Here is a 22808-nt window from a genome sequence, read left to right on the forward strand (position 1 = left end):
AGGGTTTAGTGTATCTGAATATCAGTATCACTAAAGTATGGATGGTCCTGTATGGGGCAAGATGCCTCAGTCACCAACCCTTCATGTATTCAGCTATTTTTCTGATGGAAAAGAAGTGCAGTGTTATTAGAGGAAGTAAAACCTGCTCTAACAACATCCCAGCAGCTCTGTTAAGAGTAACTGCCTGGGAGAGAGTCCACTGAAAGTGTTACAAAACACTGTGCTTGGCTGTGGCCAGCCAGTTTGGCACAAACATGTTAGACTCAGACTTGTACCTGTGGCCAAGGTTTTGCAAATCCAGGTCAGGTGTCATTCAAGTGAAAGCCCTTTCCCGTACTAAGATGCTGCTTAGAGGGATAAGAGTCACTGAAGCTGCATTTTTTTGGCACAGAGGCTGTTGCTTTTTGACAACTGACTGCATGCAGACACAGCCAGCTCTCAGCAAGCCTGGGCTGAGCTGGAGCAGGTGCCAGGCAGGTCTGGGACTGACCCACAGCCCTGGCTGCCTGCAAGCCTGTAAGCACTGCTCAAGGTGTCAGAATGGGAAACACTGCACAGACAGAATTAGCAGCCTGTCCTGTGTTTGATGCTGAGAAAAGATCTTTTATATGTGAAGGTTTCACAGCTGAGGCTTTGGCTAGTAAGAAGCATGCTTCCCTCCACCAAAGCTCCTCGTTCACCCTCAGTGATTTAAACAAGGAGAGTTTCCCTACAGCTGCCCTTTAGGGAAAATACTGTTGCTTTTGGCTTTGGTGTTTTTAAGCAGAAGTCAGTAACAATGACATGTACCCCATGCATGTGCCTTTTGACCCTACCTATGGCCAAAAAGGGGAATGGAGACCAGCTGTAAAGCGCAACAAGAAAAACACAACAGAGGTGGTGTGGCAGTGGCTGTTCCTCAGCTCCAGAGACCCTGACAAGTTACTGTTGGGAATGTGCCTCATTTTCAAAGCCCCGTTTGAGCATGCTCATACTTTACCTGTGGCAACCTTAGTTGCTTTCCAGGTATGTTCATTTATCACTTTATCTTCAGCAGAGAGGGCTGCCTTGCCTGAGTGTGTGTGATTCTCCCACACTTAATCGTGGGCTGATCTACTCCATTTCCTCTGCTACTACAGTAGGATTTTAAACTGGGATCTTCCCTAGCTTTGCTGCACATAAATGATTAACTTCCTCTTGCTGCCTGAAATCAAGAGTAATGTGACCAGCGACAGAGGAGACTGTGGTATTCAGCTCTCAGCAGTTTTTATTACTCCTGCTGCTGTAGCTGAATTTCTCTATGTGCACAAGCCAGTGGTAGCAGTACTAAATCTCCTGAGCCCCTGCTGTGTGCTGGAGTGTCTAAAATGGTGCTGCTTAGAGCTTCTGCCAGTACATAGACATGTGAGTGAGCTAGGAGGGCTTTCATCCTATCAGTGCTAAAAATCACCTGCCTTAAGCCACTGATCCCTTTCCCCCCTCCTTGCAAGTCTTGCATGAGATGAGGTGTGTGCTGGAGCTGGCAGATGGCTGGGGAGCAAACAGGTCCACACAAGCATGCAAAAAATCAGGTTGCATCACTGCTAACCAGCCTGTGCCAGGACTTGGCCTTTCTTCTGCCTGTCACTGCCCTGCCCACACTGGCTTCCCCATCACTCCTTGGCTTGGCTGTTTGGTGACTTACCTCCCGGAAAGTTTTCACCCCTCCTCTCTCAATTCTCTCTAGATGATTAGTCTAAGAGATATCAGCCATGGCACATTGTTGAATTCATTTTTAGACACAATGCTGTGCCAGAGATTTGTCTGCTCAATTACAGAAATACTATTATTTCTGCTGCAGTATGTCTGGATTTGGTTTTGTTCCTGGGGCTGGTGCTGATTTCAGCCTCCTTTCCTTAGCTCTGATTAAAAATATTTTTGTTGTTCTGTTGAATTAGAGCAGATATCCCCAGTTTGGAAAGTTATAAAGAACTGAGTGGACTGAAGAAGGAACAAGTGGTTTAACCATGTCACTATTGCAGCACAGGTAGGCTTTTATCACTTAGATCTTCAACTCTTAACACTTGTATGTAATGCAGGGCTACTCAGCTCCATGCACAGGCACTCTCTGCATCTCCTGTGTGGAGGTCTGCTCTAATGTCAGTGCCACACATGGCAAAAGCTGGCTTTGGGTGCCCAGGATGCCACACGAGACAACAGACTTCTTCCTCAGCAGACCCACATACCATGTGGAGTAGAGACAAGCTTCATGCAAGTGGAACATGTGCTGAAGCTCCTTGACTTGATGCTTTGGTCATGTCTGAGCAGTGGGGCACGAGGGTGCAAGCCAGAGCTGCTTGCTCAGAAGCAGAAAGGCTCAGTACAACCCATGTCAGACAGTGTGTGCATACCAAGTGATGACCTGAACCCCAGATAGTTTTCAGAAATTAACAGGTTAAAGTGAAACATAATTTTGTTAAGCTCTTGCAGGGATTTGAAATTTCCCAGTGTGATCCCACTGACAACAAGGGACGAAGAAGATAAAGATATTAGAGCCAAGTTTTCAGCACAAGCCTTCTCTCAAGTACTGATTCAAAATACAGCTTTACATGTCAAGCTGTGAAACACCAAGTATATCCATGTCTCAAAATTATTTATTTAGAGGACAAGACAAATACTACCAGTTAAAAGCTCTCTATTGATTTTCACCCTTACTCAGGTTTGCTGAAAGGGTCTAGGATTTAATATTGTTTATGGCAACAATTAAACATTACCAGGAAAGGAGTGTTTTGGCCAGGTCCCTTCACAGAGTCAGAATTTACACGAGGGTTATAAGGCTCATTGGGGCTAATCCCTGCTAGCATTATACATCATCTGACAGTTGCCAAGGAGACAAGGATAATCTGAGTGAAACAAGATATGTGAGAAGGGTATTTATGGACATTTGCCTAACGATGCTGGTGGAATGCACCAAGAAGTGATTATCTGAGTGCCTTTGAAGTACTACCTCTTCTGTGATGAATATGGAGGGCTGGTACACATGCAAAAAATGTCCCTGTGAAATTAAAGCAGCAGCAGCTTGGCCTTGTTTTTTTCCTTTTATCCTATGGTGGCCTCACCCAGTGCTGTGGGTGATGCCTTAAGATTTTAGCCTTTATATTTTTCAAATGCTGTACTGCATTAGTGCATAACTCTAAACTCCATATAAAGTATTGACTACTGTATTCACATTTTTGTCAGACAAAACAATTCCTCTAAGCCTAAAACTCAAGGACACCCTACAGCCTCAGGCCCTGAAATTATAAACAAAAGTGATTTGGGGGGGAGCAGACTGGGGGTAAATTACTTCATTACCTGAAGCTGAACCCTGATATGCAAATGGACCAAACTTTGTCTGAAAAACTTGTGACCATCATCTAGGGTGCAGCCTCTGGGAGGCTTCTGACTGCCCAAGGTGTGTCTATTGAAGGCCTTTAATAAATACCTGCTGTAATTCTCTTAATCTTGTCCAGCCTCTGTTCTAGGTAGCCACTCCAAGCCTTCATGGGGAGGGGCAGACAAGGCTTTCGCAGTGCTGTGAGCTCCCTGTGCAGCCACCTGCCCTCTGTGGCATCAGCAGAGCATACACAAGGATAAACAGTGTAAAGAAGCCATTGCAGTCTGACAGAGGCTTAATGAAAACTGTCCACTCCACATGCTTGAAATACTCACAAGTGCCTCATGCAAAGGCCTTGGATGCCAAGTGGTGTGAGGGGAGGGAAGTGTGGAGGTGGTGGTGTGCAGGCACTCACAGGCATGGAGGTGTGTGAGCTTTGTTGATGGCTTTACAGGCAGCCAGCTCATTCCTCCCCCCTGCAGGGTGAGCCCAGCTGCACCACAGACACCTGGCCCTGGGTGCTTGTGTCACATTCACTGAGCTGTGGGCAGGGTTAGCATCATGGCCTACATGGTATGTGGGTCTAGACAGGCATTTTGGGCAATTATGCCACTTCCCCTGACCTGGGATGCCTTATAGCTTTGCTTAGGGAGATTAAATAAGCCAGAGAGTTAATACCTTCATTTGAACAAGTTCATGCTTGGAAAGGCATCTGCACTGTTGGTTTCACAGAGCAAAATATTTCCTTGGCAGGGTATTCCATGGCCATGAAAAAGGGTCAGAGATTGTTGGAGGAGGCCCATGTCTGGGACCAGGAGCACTAAAATTGTGTGATCTGGAGCTGTCCCACACTGGGCAAACCCTCCCTTCCTGTGCTGAGGTGAGGCAGTGATGTGCAGTGAGGAAGAAAGCTGCCTGTCTCCTTCCCTCTCCCCCAGTTTGACCTTCTTAGTCTCTGATACTGTCTCTTGATGGAGGATTAAGAAGGATGGGAAGACAGAAGGAATTTCCCAAGTTTTGAATGCCTGATGCAAAGAACTCCTTTGAAAAGAGGGAGATGCTGAGAGCCAGCCTGCAGCTGATGGGCTGTGTCTCGTGATGCCAGAGTTAATCTGGGTAAGCAGAGATTAACTGAGCTGCTGGATTGGATAATGCCTGAACTGGTTTATTGCAGCTTCTGCTGATAAAGCAGCCCAAGCCTAGGAGACCCCTCCTTTTCTGCAGCTCTGCAGGGTGAGGGCCTGTGCCCATGGCAGCACTGCCTCAGGCACAGGAAGGCCCCAGGAAGAGATGGCATTAATGAAATCATCAATTTCATAAGCATTTTCCTGGACCCCTTAAAGCTTTAAATATTTATGAGTTAGACTTCACTAAGATTCTGGTCCCTTGTGCTAAGGTGGAGAGTGAAATAAAGGCTAAGCAGCACAACATTTAGGGAGAATTTGTGTGAAAAGTGAAGTACAACATCCAGTAAAGGCTAGGGAAATAAATCTCTGGAATAGAGGCAAACCTACAGGAATAGTTTGAGTTGGCAAATCCCTGTGCAACTTCATAGCCAATCAATAGATGTTATTTAGATAAATATCACACTGCTACATTCTACCAACAGTCTCCTTTAAACAAACATGGTCATTCCAGGCTTTCTCATTTGGCTTCTAAACATAAATCTGTTTAAAGTATGACTCCCACAAAATCTGAGTCTATTGAAGCATTTTGAATAATGGCCTGTTTACATTTGTTTTCACCTTTCATTACTTTATGTCCATGTAGAGTTAAAATGCAAGTCAGTCCCAAAGCCTTTGAGATCACACCTTCCTTGTGAGTACTCCCTCAGGTTTCTCTGTCTCATTCTTTAGTATTCATAAATAGCAAGAAGACACGACCTGATGTTAGTCAAACTCTTGCCTGCATAAAAGGGAAACCTCAGTAAGTCTCTTTCAGACTTAACTTTGCCTAGTTCTTCTCATATCAGTGCAGAAATTGGCCAGCCCTCCCTGACTGGTGTCTGCTTGGCCACTTCCTAAAAGTTTCCTTTGATGGAGACCTTGTAGAGTCTGTGGGCCATCTCTTCTACTCAGCCAAACTTACAGCTCTTTGGTTTTTTTTTTTTTAATATCAGTCTCATTTTTATCCTGCAATTTATACACATGGCCATTTATGTAAGGGACATGGAGAATAAAGAAAGCTTATACTTGGTCAAGGAGTAATGTCTGAGCACAAGCTTTACCCTGTCATGCTGTCAGTCTGGGACATAGAGCACTAAATTCCTATTCCACATCTTAAACAACAAGCCCCACCCCAGTTCATCCCCATTCTATAAGATCAAGAGAAAAGCTCAAACTTGTGTACTCTCCCTCAGTGGAGAGATTTTTCATTCACTAGGGTCTTGTTTATTGGTTTACATTGAAAAATCTGTCAGTGCCTCAGTTTCCTGGTGTTTCAATAGAATCCATGCCAATCCCTTGCTAACCAAGTAAAGAAACAATGGAGAGCTCTAGGTACTTCTCCAAAAGGTGCCCTTCTCTTGAAATTTGTGGGTGTTTTTGTCCTGAAACACTTCACCTGCAAAAGCAATTGGGACTATGGCTCTCTTCCATAAATATAGACCCTTCCCTCCAGCAAGTCTTGAGGTTTGTACCTGTCTGCTGGTCCTGGTGTGAGTGACAAACCTGCTCATCTATAACTGAATTGTAGAAGACTCCCATTTTCCTGGATTTGGACTTGTAGATAGCCAAGTACAACGGTGCTTTGTTCAACAAATAACCAGGAACAGCTCAGGCTAAATAGCTGCCAAATGGAACAGCTTTCTAAGAGCACCCCTGTTACAAAACTGTGCCAAGTCTAGAAGTGGATTCAGGAACAGACTTTAAAGGATGTAGAAAACAAAGCAATCACAAGGTTAAATTTTGTTCTCTTGGTGCACTGAAGTGCAAAGGAACTGAAGGATTCCATTTAAAGGGCAAATCCAATGAGCTGGATGCTTTAGCTACCCAAACATCAGCAGATCGTGTAACTGTTCTGTGAAAACTCTGTATTTATGACACATCTGCATTATTGTGCTAACCTTGGTAGAGTCATTATCCAGCTGAAACTATCCAAGCAGTCCCTCCTTTCAAAAATGTTCTTTCCATGCTTCAACATTAGAACCTTCCAGGCAAGTACAGCTAGGAGAGGGTGAGAGCAGTGAATGGAATTGTTCCCAATACTTCTGACCTCAGCAATCCCCCCTCAAACACTGACAGGGATGGAAATCTGTTGCAGGTCTTGGCATCTACAGAACTGAGCCTCTGCAGAAGGATAACTACTGAGGTTGTAAGGCCAGCCTGTATCTCCAAATTAAATGCTTCCTTGGGCTGTTTATGAGCAGCCTTTTACTCCAGTTGCTCTGGAGTAAAAGGGACATGCAGGTCACTTGACTTACATCAGGTGTCTCCTGTTGTACCCTTGCCTCTGGATACTGTTGTGTCCCTGTCTGAGGTGGCATTTCCCACTCCTGTGGTGGTGCTGCCAAGCATGAGCCAGCTCTTATTGCATTGTGGCCACCAGAAGTCAGCAAGAGTGTCCTGCTAATCCTGTATCTCTGCTCAAAATAAACTGGTTTCTGCTAAATGCCAATCTAAACAAAATGTTAGTTATGCTCTTGGCTGTTTTGCAAGAGGCCTCTGATTTCATGGGTAATCAGAGCACCCAATACAGCTGGCAAAACCCTCTCAGTGTAGAAGAGACTTCCCTCTTGAGCTATTGTCTACTAAATTGCATTTAGAAAAAGCAAGCCTGCTTGAAAAAAGAAGACTTTCATTATAAGGTGTGCAAGCTTTATAACCCAGAAGGGTTCTTTAAAGATCAAATGCTTTTAATTGGTTTTTTTTTTATGTAGCTATTTGCAAAGCTTTCAATCATGTTTGTCTCTGGTTCTAGCTGGTAATGCAGTGGCTGGATACAAACACCTTCTGTGTCCTACTTTCTAGAATCTCCTGGAGGAAGTGTTTACAGCAAGTGTGAATAAGCAAAAATATTTTGAAAAATTTCTTCTGCCCATGTGTTCCTACCTCTGAGCTACTGCATAATAAAACAACGCCAATAAACCACCTGGATGTAAACAGAATAGCCACTCAAAATTTTTAGTGCAGTGCAAGAGGGGAGGAAAGGATTCATTCAGAATTTTATCTTCTTACTCCAGGACAAGTTCAGCTTCAGTATTACGTTGGATTCTGGCTTTCAGACGTTCACAGATTAGTGGTGCTGCTGATGTCTCAAGACAGAAGCCTTGCATGAACTTTTGAAATCTCTTCTAGGACCACTTGCCAGAGGAGAAAGCTGGGCTATGAGCTGGGATCAGCTGGAGTGCAGGGAAGAACAGCGTATGGCTGACTACCAAGGGCTTTACACCTACGTGTATTTGTCCACTCATTCCTGCAGATGCGGGGCCCAGTGAAAGGGGGAGTGGTGGGACAGGAGGTGTGGCTCTGTGATGTCTCCCGGGGCAGCCTCTGCTGCCTCATCCAGGCACGATGAGCCTCGGAGGGTGGAGATGAGCCGGGCACAGCCTGGAGGCTCCGTGGCTGGGGCAGACAATCATCCCGAGCTGGACTCCCGGGAGACGCTCTGTGCCAAGACCCGGCAGAGTCACCTGCGTGGGCTCACGAGTCATCTGCTCACGAGGGGCTCTTTTCACCCAGAATATAAAATGTTTACCTGTCCCAGCAGGCTCAGGAGCTCATTGTGGATGCTACAGACAACAGGCTGCCTTGGGCTGGTACAGCTCCAGCGCGATTTTGGGGGGGAAATTGCCGCGAGCAGAGGAGGAAAGGTGGGGAGGAGCCCGCGGGGGATGCAGAGGCGACGCGGGAACACGTCCCGGCAGCGAGCCGAGCCCACGGGGGTGGCAGACGGGCCGCGGCACCGCCCGCCCGCCAAGGACGTCACAAGTGCGTCTCCCTGCGTGTCCCTGACTGTCGTGGCATTACAAGCAGAGAAATCACACCCGGTTGCCACGGCAACATCGCCAGCTGGGACATGCGGTGCTATCATCCAGCAACCAGCGAGGGGTCCCCGGGGACGGAGGGGATGCTCTGCTGCCCCAGAGGAGGGTGAGGGTCCCACCCAGCCCCTGGGACCCAGGGATGCCATCCTTTTGCCCAGGAGCAGTGACTCGTGCAGTTCCACTCCCTTAACAGTGACATTTTTTTTTTCTAATCTAAATAGTAGTTTAATCCTTTTGCTGGGGGGGGGGCTTTGCTACTCATGAGCCCCTGTTTTATTCCATGCACAGCTTTCATAGAAGCACAAAATGTTAAGGGATTGGAATGGACCTTACAGATCATCTAGTCCCAATTCCCTCTGACACAGGCAGGGAATTTTCCCACTAGACCAGGCTGTTCCAAGCCCTGTCCAACCTGGGTTTGAATATTGCCAGGGCTGGGACAAGCCACAGCCTCCCTAGGCAACTTGCTCCAGTGTCTCAGCACCCTCACAGGAGAGAATTTCTTTCTAATACTTAACCTAAATGTCCTTTTTTTTAATTTGTCACCATTCCCCCTTGTCCTATCACTACAGCCCATTTTCTTTCTGCCCATTCCATAAGTGCTCATCAGCCAAAGGACTCAAGGGTAACAATCTTTCATGAAATGAGTGTGTGCAAAATCCTTGGGCAAATTCTATAGGGGTGCTCCCCCATATGTTTGCTAAAATTACTTTGGCACTTCCTGTATTTATTCCTTGATATCTGGATGGCGCTGTTTCTGTTGGGTCCCAAAGCTCTGTGTGTCCTAAAATGGGGTTAATGGGTGCTGCAGGCTTGGACTGACTCTCAGCAGAGGGCCGAGCCTTTCTCCTTGCTCTCCCAGAAGGATAAGTGCCACTCAGCAGTGACCTCAAGGTGTTTCTCCATTACCTTCCAGGACACTGGATGATTTCATTGAAGGACTCTGCAGGCGAGAACACGCAGCTGCAGTCACGTCCTATATTCACCGCTTCAGCATGGAAAGCCTCAGCACTCCAGGCCTGATGTGGCACAAAGCTGAATTATTAACAAGTGCTCTCTGCTAGAGGAGAAGCAACTGGAGAGAAGGAGCCTTTCTCATTAGTATTCCCTGGGCGATCAGGGATGTGGCTATGTGGCGTGAGGATCTGCTGATGCTCCAGAGGGGTGGGGAGCTGGGGAATGAGGTTACTGGGAGGTTTGCTGGAATCAGTGCTTGGCTCTGTCTGCTGCTGGTGTCTGTTTCCTCTCACCTCAGCATGTGTGACACGAGTGTGCCTTATGCCAGGCACAAAACAGTGCTCAAGGGCTGTCTGCCTTCCCCCAAGGAATGAGCAGCCCCACCAAAGCTGCCATGACAAGCAGGTCCTTCAGCCCCTTCGACAGGAGGCAGTACTGCCCTTTCTCCTGCAATCTCCCCTTCCAGTGAATTTGGACTGCTCAGTGGTGATGCAGGTGAAGATTTGCTATGCAGGACTCCATACTTGAGGAGTTCAGTGTAGAGCTCCTTCTAATAAGCTACCCACTTAATAGGTCCAGTAAACACTTTGAAGAGCAAAATCTGGAGAGTTTTTATGAAAAATAATTCAGTGTAGTGGTTGATCTGCACCTTGAAATACAGGGATAGTAAAAGCAACTCTTCTTTAGCCCAGGTTCACTCAGGATCTTTGTCTGGTTAAAAATAAATCCCCTGAAGCAGGACTTAAATTCAGTCTGACTTCCCTCTGTGCTAAGGATGGAACTCCCAATAGACCCTCCTGGGCTACTGGAGACAATTTAATAAACAAGACATAAGGAGGCTTGCATTAAGCACCTGTATAGATAAAATAAGGACATAATTAATAGTGTAATTGCTAGAAATCTCTGGCATGGCAAAAGCAGTGCAGCGCACTTCCAATAATTTTCTTTTTCAGTGAATAATCTGAATTTCTTAAAACTAACATTGTTCCTATGCTGATAGACCCAGCAACCAACCATTCAGAAAAATCTCTTCAAATAAATAACTGACAACAGACTTGCCTCTCCTGCGTGTTCTTGACCATAAAAGGATATATTTAAAATACAAGTAATTTGGAAAGGAGAATACATTATGCTTAGCTTGTTCTTAAATAAAAACCTGTTTCTTTCAAAGCAAAGCTAGGCAGTGCCTGCCAGTTCTCTAACATGCTGCATGTTAGAGCTTGAAGTGAGAAACTTCAACTGAAATATTACTGAAAGGAGGGTTTTGTGGTTAGTAAATAATACCTCCTTTGGAGAATTGTGGGCTGGCTGCTCCTGTTCTTGCTGTAGCAGAGGGATTGACTGAAACACCTCATTTTTTGTAGCAGCACGCTGGCTCTAGATGCTGAGTGAATCTAAGGAGTTGGTGATTGAGGGCCCCTCTGAGGGATGCCACAGCAGCCCAGCATTCCCCCCTAAACACAAGGAGCTGTTTCAGCAGTGCAAGATGACACTCTGCCACTGCCCCGGGAAACAGATTTGCATTGCAAAAACTACCTGAGCCTGACATTGTGAAATCGCTCCCCTGTGCTCCTTGAACCATAAAAGAAGCCCAGCTGTACTGGGAAGGATGAGCCTCGCCCAAGCTACATGCAGCAAACAGCTCCAGGAGCCAGAGCTGGGGAGCAGGAAATGTGTGGGAAAGCCATCTGGTGAAGGCACTCAGAAACAGCGTGGAAGTCTTTTTTCATTCACTTCCTGACAAAGTAGTAATATGTTGCCTCATTATAGAAATATGACTGCTTGTTATTATTATTTGTATTAGTAACTCCCAGAAGCCCGAAGGTGGGGACAGGACTCTTGCTGTGCTACCTGCTGTGGGCACATGTAAGAGGAGACCTTTTCCTATACACACTCCCCCTAAAAGGACAGAAGGCATAGGATTGTGGGTTTTGTGTTTTTCTTTTTTCTTTTTCTTTTTTTATCCTTGTGGGGAACTGAAACAGATGGGAGAGACTGAAGGAGCTGGAAACAGAACATGTAATAATTCCCAAGCCTTGACTTTCTCAGCAGAACTGTTCTTTTCCTCCTATACTTTAGCTCTGAGCAGTTCTGGTGAGTGGTTTGTACCCTGGCACACTGCTCATGAGGATCTCTACAGTTCTCCTTGGTAAACTCAGCATTTAGCTTGGTGTGGACACACTGCTGAGAGCTGCTGCACCCTTTGCTGTGCTGAGGCAGGGGGAAGGAAATTAAAGCAATATGCAGAAGGGATTTTAATCATCATGTAGCAAATTAAAAAAATACTGTGGAGGTCTTAAACTTGTTCTTTGGCATTTCAATCATATCTTTCATTATGTGCTCCCAGTCCAGCCAACCACATTTTCCCCATGGCTTAATGCTGTTCTAACCTCAGGCAGTATCTTTGTTCTGCTAAAAGCAGAGAACCAAAGGCTGTATTTCAAGAGGAGGCCAAGTTCCTTATAGCCTACTTACTATTATTAGATATTTAAAGTTCTCCTATATCACCACCTCATTGGAAGACCTCAAACCATTTTAAGGACCTTATTTTAGCCTCTTGGTGACAGAGGCAAGAGGCTAATTTTTAGATACTGGAACAGACTTAAAATTCCTATCCTTGAGTTTTCCTTATCAGTCTTTGCTAGAACTGATGATGGATTTTTTCAGTCCCAGGCATTAATTGCAAGACAGAGCTTTCCAGATCCCCTTTCTGTCCTTGTGTGGGTGTGTGTGCTTGGCTGGTTGGCATTAGTGCCAGGTTTAGACAAAGTGAGTATGTGTTGGCTTTTCATCTCTGGGGAAGGCAGAGTTTAAAAAATGTCCTAAGGACTAATTAGTTGGTGAAAGTATGGCAGCAGCAGGAAGGAGGAGGGGCAGGATGAAGCAGATGGTGGCTGCTGCCCTGCTTTGAGATAAAAGAGGCTGAAGCCCAGGGAATCCAGAAGAAACAAGGACCATGTGGGCTGGCAGCTCCTGAGGCTGACTGTCATTGAACAGACAGAGCCTAGTGCCAAGGGGATACCTTCTCCAGGAGTGAGATGATCAAGTGTTGTTAAGTGGGGCCATGAGGTGTTAATTGCTAAAAACTGTAGAAATTCAAATTTAAGGAAGCCAGTACCTTCCAGTGTAGAATGACTCTGTCAGAGAGAAGCCTGTCTTTGTGTCCTGTGAGTGAAGCAGGATATAGAGTGTTGGATGGGGCAGACTTGAGGCTCTGAATAAGTCTTCCATCACCTTATCCCAGACTTCTCATAACCCTCTGCTCCCAAACAACCCACGGTGACACAAATGCAGAACCAGGAACACAAGGAGGATACCAGCAACACCTTAAAGGTCACAGAAGCTGTAACAGCACCTCTTTGTAGGGCTTTTCCTCTCCCATTGCTCACTTCATAATCCCAGGAGAGATTCCAGCCTATGGCAGTATGGCTGTGGGCAAGCACACCCATGCAACTCTTAGTCATCCTTTTTATTAATTGGAAGCCTAAGTGGTAACAGGAGCCAGAACTACATGGGTGCAGGGTTTAGGCAGTGTCACTGCCTCAGGGATTACATGTGTAACCTCTTCAGAATAAGAGACCACACACATGAGACTGCAAATACACTATGGAGCAGCAAATACGGAATATTAAGCAGCCAGGAATCAAGTGCTAATATAATGCTGAGATTTTAAAAAGCCTCAGCTAAAGCCCTGAGAATGACAACAGATTGTTGCTCACTTTCTTTCAATTTGTCCAGGTTTTCCTGACTGCGGGAAAACTGTTTACATCCTTGCTATATCCATTGCTGTATTTGAGTTACTGGCAAGTTTTGGCCAGGTGACAAACTCAATGAGCACTGAATCGTGCCTCGGCAAACATCAGCTCTGTCTCTATCAGAGCTTATCTGCATTGGAGAAAAACTGTCCTCCAAGCTGGGAGCAGGGCTGGGCTGGAATGGGAAGGGCAGCAGCAATACTTAGCATTTTTCAATGTGGCAGCTCTGAAGTGGGTCAATGAAGACCATTTCTGACACTAATAGGGAGTTAAGGGAAAAACCCATGCTTGGACACCACATGCTGCTGGACTTAACTGGGTGGTTCCTCTGACAAGGCTTTGTGGAGTGGCTCTCTGAGCATCTGGCTGTGAGAGGTTCCTTTAGCACAAGTATCATGTGAGGGTAATCCCATGTGGTTTAAAAGCCCAAAACAAGCTGTCTGATTTGCCTCTCCTACCTTCTAGTCTGTTCTTCCAGTTTATGCTTATGCTGGGGCAATAACAAATCCTACATTCCCCAGCCAGTGACAGAAATCATACACACACAGAAGGAGCCAAGTTCTTAGCCCTGGATAAGAAACCTGACACAGCACAGGGCTTGTGCAATCTTGGGTGGAAATCTCATCCACAGTGTATGTGGAATATGCTCTGTCCAGAGAAAAGGTGAAAGATCTGTAGCTCACTTAGGACACATTGCTTTAAAAACATGGACAAACTTAGCAGCATTCCTGAGCTAAGGAAGATCAGGTCTTTTGGGTTTTTTTTTTTCTCTTTTCTTTTTAAAGCTAGTTAACCAAATTGGAATAAGTGACTTTTTTAATCCTTGACAAGAAAATCTACAGTGGAATGAGGAATGATTTCCTCAAGTGTCAGTACAGAGTGTCATACCCAACACTAGCTCTTCTCACCTCCAGAGGCACAGGACAACTGCATACATAGCTTGAATGAAGACCTGTACATCTGGCCCTCTTCAGAGTCTTCTGATCCTAGTGTTGTGTGTTGAGGTATCCCTCCCACAGGCAAAATCCCTGTGTCAGCCCCAGAGACTCAACTCTGACAGAATTTAGTCTGAGAGACGTTCTTACAGCATGAGGTGGGCCTCTTCAGCCAGAATCTGTGTGTGTTTTTGTTCTATGCTATTTTGGGAATAAGCAACAGATAACAAGCAAATGCTTTCGTCTGCTGGAGTAACTGTGTTCTCAAGCATTAAAATTATGGTTTGTACTAACTGTCCAGTGGGGAGGAAAAAAATCAAGCTTCTTAATTCCAGAAGACAGGTTAACTTCTGTGGGAAGGAGGCAGAAACTGTTAAGTCTTTTGCTGTCAGAAAGAAACTCATGCTGCAAGTATTCAGTCAATTAGGCTGATTTGTAGCAGCCTCACTATAAATCCTCTTTCATTCAGAGGCAAGTTAAGCTCTTTGATGAAACATGGCATTCCAAGGAATTTCAGTAGGTTCTCACACATCTAACCACGGCATAGTTATCTGTAGTGACACACCATCTGAGAATGACATGGTATGTTCAATTCTACAACATTACAGCCAATGTATCTCAAAAAACAGGAGGCCTGCAAAAAGCCTTTCACCCCACTGTTGTAGATTAGCCTTCTTCTTGCATGCTACATTTGTTCAGCCTATTAGTAAATTAGAAACAGATTTTCTAAATCAGTTCTAGATACAAAAACAGTTGAGAGAGACAACTGTAAATGCAGTAAACGACCACTCAACCCAGATACACAACTGTTTCACCAAAGAAATGCATGACTCCTTAGAGGTGTAAAATCAGTTTAAAGGCAGCATGTCTTATCACGACACCTGTATAACATGACCAGAGGCAGAACTGTTTGCTTCCCTGGAAGTTGGAGCTTCCCCACTCCTTTGCCCCAGAGGTGGGTGACAGCACAGCTGTCACCCTGTCCCGTGCCCAGCTGTGCCACCCAGCTGACTCACCCTGCTAAGCTGGTCCAGGAGTCTTTGGTTCTGCTCGGAGAGTTCCTGGACAGCGCGCGTCTTCTCGCGGTCGGCTTCGCGCAGGTGGACCTGCTGCTTCTCCAGCTCGTCCTGCAGCTGCTTCACGTCGCTCTCCAGCTCAGACACCCTTCCTTCCCACTCTCCCTCCTTGTTCTCAAATCGCCGCCGCAGTTCGTGCTTCTCCTGTTCCAGGTGCTACATGATGGGGGAGAAGAGGTTAGGAAGGGAGGGAAAAAGGTGAATGTTTCCTTTTCCTCCTCTATGCTAGGGCTAAAACCTCGTGCAGGAAAGAGGATGGTGCTAGAGCATGACAATGCCATGGAGATGACAATTCCACATCAGGGCAGGTCACTGGCACTAAAGCCATTTTCCATTTCCAGCAATTGGCCTGTCCTTGGCCACTGGAGTTCAGCACATTGAATTTTTACTGAAATAACTGCCAAAAGAGTAAAGTAGGCTGCATGTCAATAGGCGAGATATATAGGTCAGACAGAGCAATTGATTTAGCAGAGCCTAGCTTAACTCCAAAGCAATATTTCAGTGGTCAGTGGCATAATTTTTTAAAAATTGCTTTTATAATCAAAATACACAAACTGTATACCCTTACTGCTGGTGAGGAATGTAGATGAGGCATCCTTGTTATCTTATGGGTCTCATGAACAACAGTTGAATCATCTATCCATTTGCTCCTTCTATTCCTGACCTAATTAGTTGTCTGAGAGTTTGATAGTGCACAGTAACTCCATTGTTTGATGCAGCCTGCTCTGGAATGGCAATGGATGCAATGAACTGTTTGCTGTAGACATTATGTATGTCCATGTTCTGGGTTCAGGTTTCTTAGAAACCACTCTCAGTTCTGGAGACTCTGCTCTGCTTTGGATTGGCTGGAAAATGAGGGACACCACAAATCTGGTGAAACTTTTGCATGTTTTACAGGCTCAGTTAAATGAGGGCTTGATTGAAACAGAGCTGCAAATCAGGTCAAAGCAGATTTATGTTGTGCCCATTTGAAAGAATCCCTGCTCCAAAACCCTGAGCCTGAATTTCCCTTGGTGGCTGAAGACACACATTTACTTTCAGAACAGTCACAGATTGGGGACATGGGCATGTCCCAGGATTAGCAGGGAAGCCTGAAAAACGGGAGTCCTCTCCTTGCTGGTTGCCCTCTGATGCCCAGAATAATCTCCTGTTACTCTCTGTCAGATTCCCCAGTCTTTAATGAATGTATCTTCGAAAAGAACAGAAACCCACTGGGCCAAACACAGGTAGCACTTGCCTATTTCTCCCAGGTGAATTGTTCCCTAGTGAACAATTCCCATGGCACTTCTGATAGGAGGGAAAAATAAACCTGCTAGGTGGAAAAGAAAATTGCACTGCATTTATGTGAAGTGGCTTTTTATTGCTTGTTAGAAACACAGGCTGTGAGGGGGCTGTTTCCCCTGGGTGCCTATTGCTGATGACACACAGCCTCCCTGGCAGGGTCCCTGTCACCTTCCTGAGCAGGTCTGAATGTCAAAACCCTCCAGTACCTCTCCAGCTTCTGGCCTGTGTATTGCTAATCTTCCACCTTTTTTTTGCTCTGCCACACAGATGCCATGTTTTCTTTTTCTTCACCTGATCCCCAAATCCTTTCCTATGCTCCTTCCAGCTCAGTGTAGCAGCATGTTGCTTGTGCCCTTCAAATCCTTCTGCAAATTCCATACCTTCATGAAAAACCCTTAAATATGGGGGAAAGTTGATTAAAAACAGTGGCCCATAGTAGGGGATTTCCCCATGTTTCAGCCACTAAAAGAATGAGCATCCTTGCAAATGAGAGCTAAGCAGTAATATAAATATTTTAATGCAATAGGTAGGCATGAGATCCCAGCGCCTGGCCCATGACAACCATTGCAAAAAAATCCTGTTTGTAGTCCAAGTGTGGCTGGAGCAGCCACAATTTCACTTTCAGCAGCACACTGAAAATTCTGTCTTTTATAGCTCTGCCTCTTTCACTGCTAGGCAACGTTTAGAAAGATCCAGGGCCTTCTCTAAATGGAAAGTGGAACTTCAGCCTGCTGAGAAGCAGCACTGCAGCTGAAGTGCCCCAGACACCCAAATGTGATTTAGAAGCCACTGATAAGCCTTGTCAATCATTTAAAAAGCACTTTAGTCTTTCACTGCAAAAGAAAATCTCCACTACACACAGCCTCAATAAATGGCCATCACAAAGGCTGGCATTGGAAGAAGGTGAAGAATATGAAGTTTATTCTGATGTGACAGAGAAACCAGAACAGAGCAGGGGGGCACAGAGAGGCTGTTGCAAAGAGGAGGAGAACCCAGATGAGATGTGTTGACTGCTCCCCCCTGCTTGTGTCAGCAGCCATCTCTCCTGGCCTGCCCTCACCCCAGCACCTGTAGGGCTGCAGGTCTGGAGAGGAGATTTCTGCACGTAGTGCTGATAGAGCAAACTGCTGTCCTCAGTAGGAGAGTTTCTTGTTTCCTGAGTGTCTCTCCATTCACCAGCTGCTCACTGATTTATATACAGAACTGCTTTCTAGAAGATGTTTTCTTCTGAAAACAGCTTGTCTTCAACTTAACTGAGCTGTGCTGGTCCTCATCTGAAGAGACAAAAGCAAGGGGGAGTTTCCCAGCTGATAAGGAGGGTTCATACTGTAAAATGCTTGGACACAGCAGGCTCCTCTGTGTCAGAGGAACAGCACTATTAACTGTTTTAATCCCTTAGAGGGGATAAAACTGTCTAGGATCACATATCAGAATTTATTACAGAACTTCAATTTCATTATTAGAAATAAATTTAAATTCAGGCTGTGAAGTGCCAGAGGAGGTATATGGCAGGAATGCTGCACCTCAGCAATGAACCCACAAAACTAGAACACATTTAATCTTGCAGCAAAGCACCCAACAAGCAGACCAGTACCTTGGCTGTTGTGAAATGGAGAGGCTTCACTGAGCTCTTGTAACCAATTCTGAACTGTGAACTGGGACAAAATATCTCCTTTTAAGTGCTAAACATCATTATATCAGGTTGTCACCAAGGATCTCATCTGAGACTTTGCTTTGAGTCACCGTCAAAAAGTTCTCAGCTTAGGGAAGGAGGGAACAGCTGTGGGTCCTTCCTCTCTGCTCCTCTGAAATTGAAAAGCTTATTGTGAAATTTTATTCACTTCAGTGGCAACAGGAGGAGGCTGAGATTTAATCTGCAGAGGCTGGGATTATCAAGCTTGTGTTTTAGAAGATTAATGTTGAAATTTGATTTTTTGTGTGAAGCAGCACTGGGTTAAATTTGCCAAACCCAGTGGAAAAAAAAATGACCCTAAAGTAGATAACACTAACTCCTCTCAAATAGGTAGCCTGTAAAATAGCAATCTGTTATTCCACTGGGAAGTTAGGATGATAGTAATAGTTGTAGTAATGTAGATAGTTGTATTTACAATCTCTTCATTTACCTTCTGAGTGGGCCTGTGAGGGCAGAGGTAAACATTTGTGGGATGTTATTTAAAGTACTATAAAGTCGTAGTTTCTCCCCTCCCCTTTTCACCTCTACATTTTGCAAGCAGTGAGTGGTATTTGAGGCTCCTGAACTCCCTAAGAGGCAGTTCGCTGGGTACCTAAACTTGTGCATTTTTCCTTTAATGGTAGGAAAGGTTCTACTCCAACTCCTAGGGAAAACCGTGTCAGCACAACACCACATATGTCTGTTCTTACTTCAAAATCAACCTGGAAACATTCGTTCTGGCAAATTTTAATACTCTGGGAAATTCTCATCTGATAAACAGAGCCTATAAGCAACAATTTGAGCAAATGTCACCTTCACTGTTTTTTTATTAAAATAGCAAAGGCAGAGAGAGTCCCTTGAAAAAGGAAGGGATCAGCTGGGGTAAATGACAAGCTTAATAAGATAGAGGAATTTTTGTCAGGAGAACAAAGGGCATACAGTAATTTCACAAATCCTCTTGAACTTGAGAAATGTTAAGTCTGTGAGGAAGGAACACAGGAATATGCAGGACTGTGCAGAAAGAACTGGTTCAGGGCTGTGACTTGAAATGTGAATGTTAATCCAGCACTGTTCAAACTCTCTCCAGAAAGGTGAGAAAGGCTTTCTTTAGCCTTCTAAGCAGTATTATTTATTGGAAGAAATACAATTTCAAGAGTACCTATGAGGAAGAGTGAATAATAGTGGCTCTCTCACAATTGTGCAAGAGAGTCGTTAAAAAAAAAACAAAAACCAAGCTGCCTGCACAAGTCCTTTTCTTTGTAATAGCTCTACTTTATCTTTAAAAACCAATAAATAGCTCAATCCCCCGAGTTCCTGGCAAACAGCTCTCCCCAGATACCTGTAGGCATTTTTTAGAGCAAACGGCTAACAGCGATGTATCATTAGGGCTTATCTCCTGCCATGCCTAAAGCCTTAGCTGCAACAGCTTAAGCATAAGGGTCACATATGCTCTGCAGCTCAGTACCTGCTGTGCAAATTTAACTTCCGAGGTATTTCTGTGACGGGATGAGCCGCGCACGTCTCTCCCAGGTGGTCCTGGGGCAGAACAGCCCCCCAGGAGCCTCCGGAGCGCGGTGCTGCAGCCCGGCCGCGGCCCCGCACGCCGGCTCTGGGCCGGGGGAGCGGGGGAGAACGGCAGCTCTGCCTGCCCCAGGCCTCGCAGGCATTGCTCAGACCCTTTCTTCCCCGCCACGGCCACAGCGAGTCCCGTGGGCTGCTCGGCAGGGCCCGCGCCCGCCGCCCGCCCCCGGCGCTCGCCAGGGAAGGGGCCGCGTTGCGCGGGGAGAACCCGCGGGCCGGGGCCGGGGCCGGGGCCTCACCTCCAGCTTGTCGGTGAGCTCCTTGTGCATCCTCTCGTACTGCCGGCTCATGTCCTGGTTCCGCTCCAGCAGCGCCTTGCCCAGCCGCGCCGCCAGCACCAGGTCCTTCTCCTTCTGCCGGATCAGCGAGAGCAGCTCGGGGTCGCGAGCGGCGGCGGCGGGCGGCGGCTCCGGCGGCTCCCCGGCGGCGGCCAGCAGCGCCAGCTCCTCCTCCAGGGCCAGCTCCAGGGCGGCGGCCCCGGGCGGCTCCATGCCGCCGGCGCTGTCCGCCTCCGCCGGCCACCGCCACTGCCGCCGGCGCAGCCGCCGCCAGCGGCACCGGGCCCGGGTGGCGCGGGGGAAACCGGGTCCTGCTGGCCCCGGCTGCCGCGGGCAGATCTCGCCCTTTCTGTCGCAGGCCCAGGCCAAAAATCCCCCCAAAACATCGGCGAAGTTCCAGGAGGGAACTTGGCACCCCCGAGGGGCACGGCGCGTTCTCCTCGCTCGCCGCCCGCTCCCCCAGAGCTCTAGCGGGGCTCTTTCGGTTGCCAGAGCAGCTCTCGGGATCTTTGTGCTCAGTAGTTCACCCCGGAGAGCCGACTACAGCTTCCAACAGCCACCGGGGCTTGCTTTCAATTTCAGATTGTTTGGCATGTTCTCGGGTCACATTTGTCCTAAAGGTACCCTCAGTGAACGTTGGGAGTTGTAGTCAGTTCAGCTCCCAGTACTATTCCCTCTGATAGGGGCAGGACTGGTTAGGGTTTCAGTTTTGGATTTGTTGATTTTTTATCTGCTTAGATCCCAGTACAGAAGGGAGGCTGAGGCACAATACAGCAGCATAAACCAGGGTATATATATTGTCACATGTGCTAAGACCCCATTCCCTCAATATCTGATTATACTCTAATTTCAAGCAAGGCTTTAATAATGATGGGACAAAAACATTTTATAGGGAACTTGTGCTTTTGATTCCTAGATTCTGCAGACAGGAATTATGAGATTCACAGCTTTTTTCTTTGTATGCTGCTTTCTTGGGGCTTGCTTTCCTTTCTTCACTTAGACCATGTTCATCTGTATGCAACAGCCCCAACACGTCAGTCCAAGGATGTTTTCGGCTGGGACAGTTGGTGACTGTTGCAGTTTTCAAGCAGGGCTGGCTTCTGCCTGGCGTCAGATCCAGGGCCCTGGAGAGCTGCTGATTATTCGAAACAGTTAGAACGTGAATTGTGGGAATGCAAACTTCCCTCTGGCCATCTGCCACTGGGACTTGGCCTTTAGTGGGGATACACCCCAACAGCCCAGCTTGGGGGACCTGCTGATCCTTGGCCTTTTTCTTGGCAGCATCAGTTAAGGGCAGTGCTGCTTTTTGTAATGTGAGCACCTACTCTCCAAGGACCGGGCAGACTGGTGCCTCGTGCTGCCAGCACCTGTCCCACCACAGTAACTGTTGGCCCTTATGACCATTATGATTTCCTTTGGCTGGTGACCCAGAGGTGACACCTCCTTTATCTCATAGCAATTCCCCTAGGCACTGACTTTTCCAGTCCTTTTGTCCTTGTAGTTCCACAGATGCTTACATTGCTGGAAAGAGGGATTGACCATAAGGTGAGATGGTTTGGACAATATTTTCCCTTTTAAAAGAACCCCTGTCCCAAGAGGAGCTGTGATTGCACAGATTTGATCATCTCTATTTAAACACAGGAGGGCGTTTAATATTTAAACTGATTGTGAGCACCTTCTGCTGGAAGTGCCTACTACAGCAAACCAAGTCTCCTGGTGTGATTAATGAAATCCATTGTGGCATTAATTTTCATCTCTAATGCTTCCTTCAGTGTATAAAACAAAAAGAGATTATACTGAGATGGTTATAATCTCCCAAACAAAGCCTGAAACAAACCCCATTGCTGCATCTGTTAGGAGAGGGATGAAGAAAATCTATTGCTTGGATGGAGAGGGAAAAGCACATATAAATCAGTGAAATGTATTGTAAATATGCCATCATTTTAGTCAGGCATCTCTACAAGCTTAATGTTCTTTTGGGGACTATTGACTGCAAAACATAACTGTTATCTGGAGCAACCCTGGATTAAAGCTTTGTTTATAGCACAACATATTATTGACTTCCACTTTAAAAAAAAATTTTTAATCCATTGTCCTGTGAATTTAATTATTGGTTTGGCTTTTTAGAAATACAGTATGTTACTGCTTCTAAAACTCCTTTGTGTGCTACCTTATTGGAATTTTATTTTGTATGTGTCATTCCAATCAAATACCTATGAAACCTGTTAAAAATCCAACAATGCATTTTCTTTACAACGAAATGGTGGCATTATATATTAGGACCCTAAAATGTATTTCAGCTGAGAGCTGGGACAGTTGCTGACTGTAAGTGGACACCCAACACTGATTTCTACTCTTCTTGCCCTTCTTCAGCTTGGTTATGACTTTTGGAGAGCCTCAGCCCAGAAAATAGAAGAACCAGTTATTGGAAACAAGTCAAACATGAGATTATTTTGTTTTAATTGCACTGCTTGAAGGCTGATGTGAGACTTCACTCCTCAGGTACTGCAATAGTGAGTAGCTCTTGTGGAGATTTAGATCAGGCATTTCAAGAGCTGACACTCTTGCAACACAGAAGGTTCCTGTGTGTACAGAACAAATGATCTTTCAGCCTGGAAATCACTCCAGGGATGGCCCTTTCTGAAAATGCGAAAAGGCCAGACTGACTCAAGCACACAGAGAACCAAGAGCAAGTGACTGATGCCAGTGATGTCATCACAGAGCACAGAAATGTCACCTTGCCTTCTTTGTGATATTTGCAAACAAGGGTGAAAATAAAGCATAGGTGTAAGAGAGTGGTGTAAGAGTCTTTGTAAGAGGGTCAATCACTCTTTTCTTGCTCAGATCAAAATCTTGCAGGTCTGTATAAACTAGGAAGCAAAAGGTTCTATTATGGGGCAAAAGGGTGGCACTGACCTTGCCTCTGAGTAATTTTTTTCCCTTCTTGCTTTT

At 46.0% G+C, this 22808-nt stretch overlaps 1 protein-coding gene across 1 annotated transcript in view; it reads right to left on the minus strand.

Moving 5' to 3' along the window:
• Positions 1–22808, minus strand: part of BICDL1 (BICD family like cargo adaptor 1) — a 54267-nt gene that overhangs the window by 24951 nt on the left and 6508 nt on the right. The window contains exons 2-3 of the mRNA XM_041489120.1: positions 19818–20205; positions 14982–15197 (exon numbers count right to left, since the gene is read on the minus strand). Of these exons, the coding sequence (XP_041345054.1) occupies positions 14982–15197; positions 19818–20205 (604 nt within the window). The remainder of the gene's footprint in view (positions 1–14981; positions 15198–19817; positions 20206–22808) is intronic.

This window comes from Pyrgilauda ruficollis, unplaced genomic scaffold (genome assembly GCF_017590135.1).
Source record: "Pyrgilauda ruficollis isolate IOZ18807 unplaced genomic scaffold, ASM1759013v1 scaffold9, whole genome shotgun sequence".
NCBI lineage: Eukaryota > Metazoa > Chordata > Aves > Passeriformes > Passeridae > Pyrgilauda > Pyrgilauda ruficollis.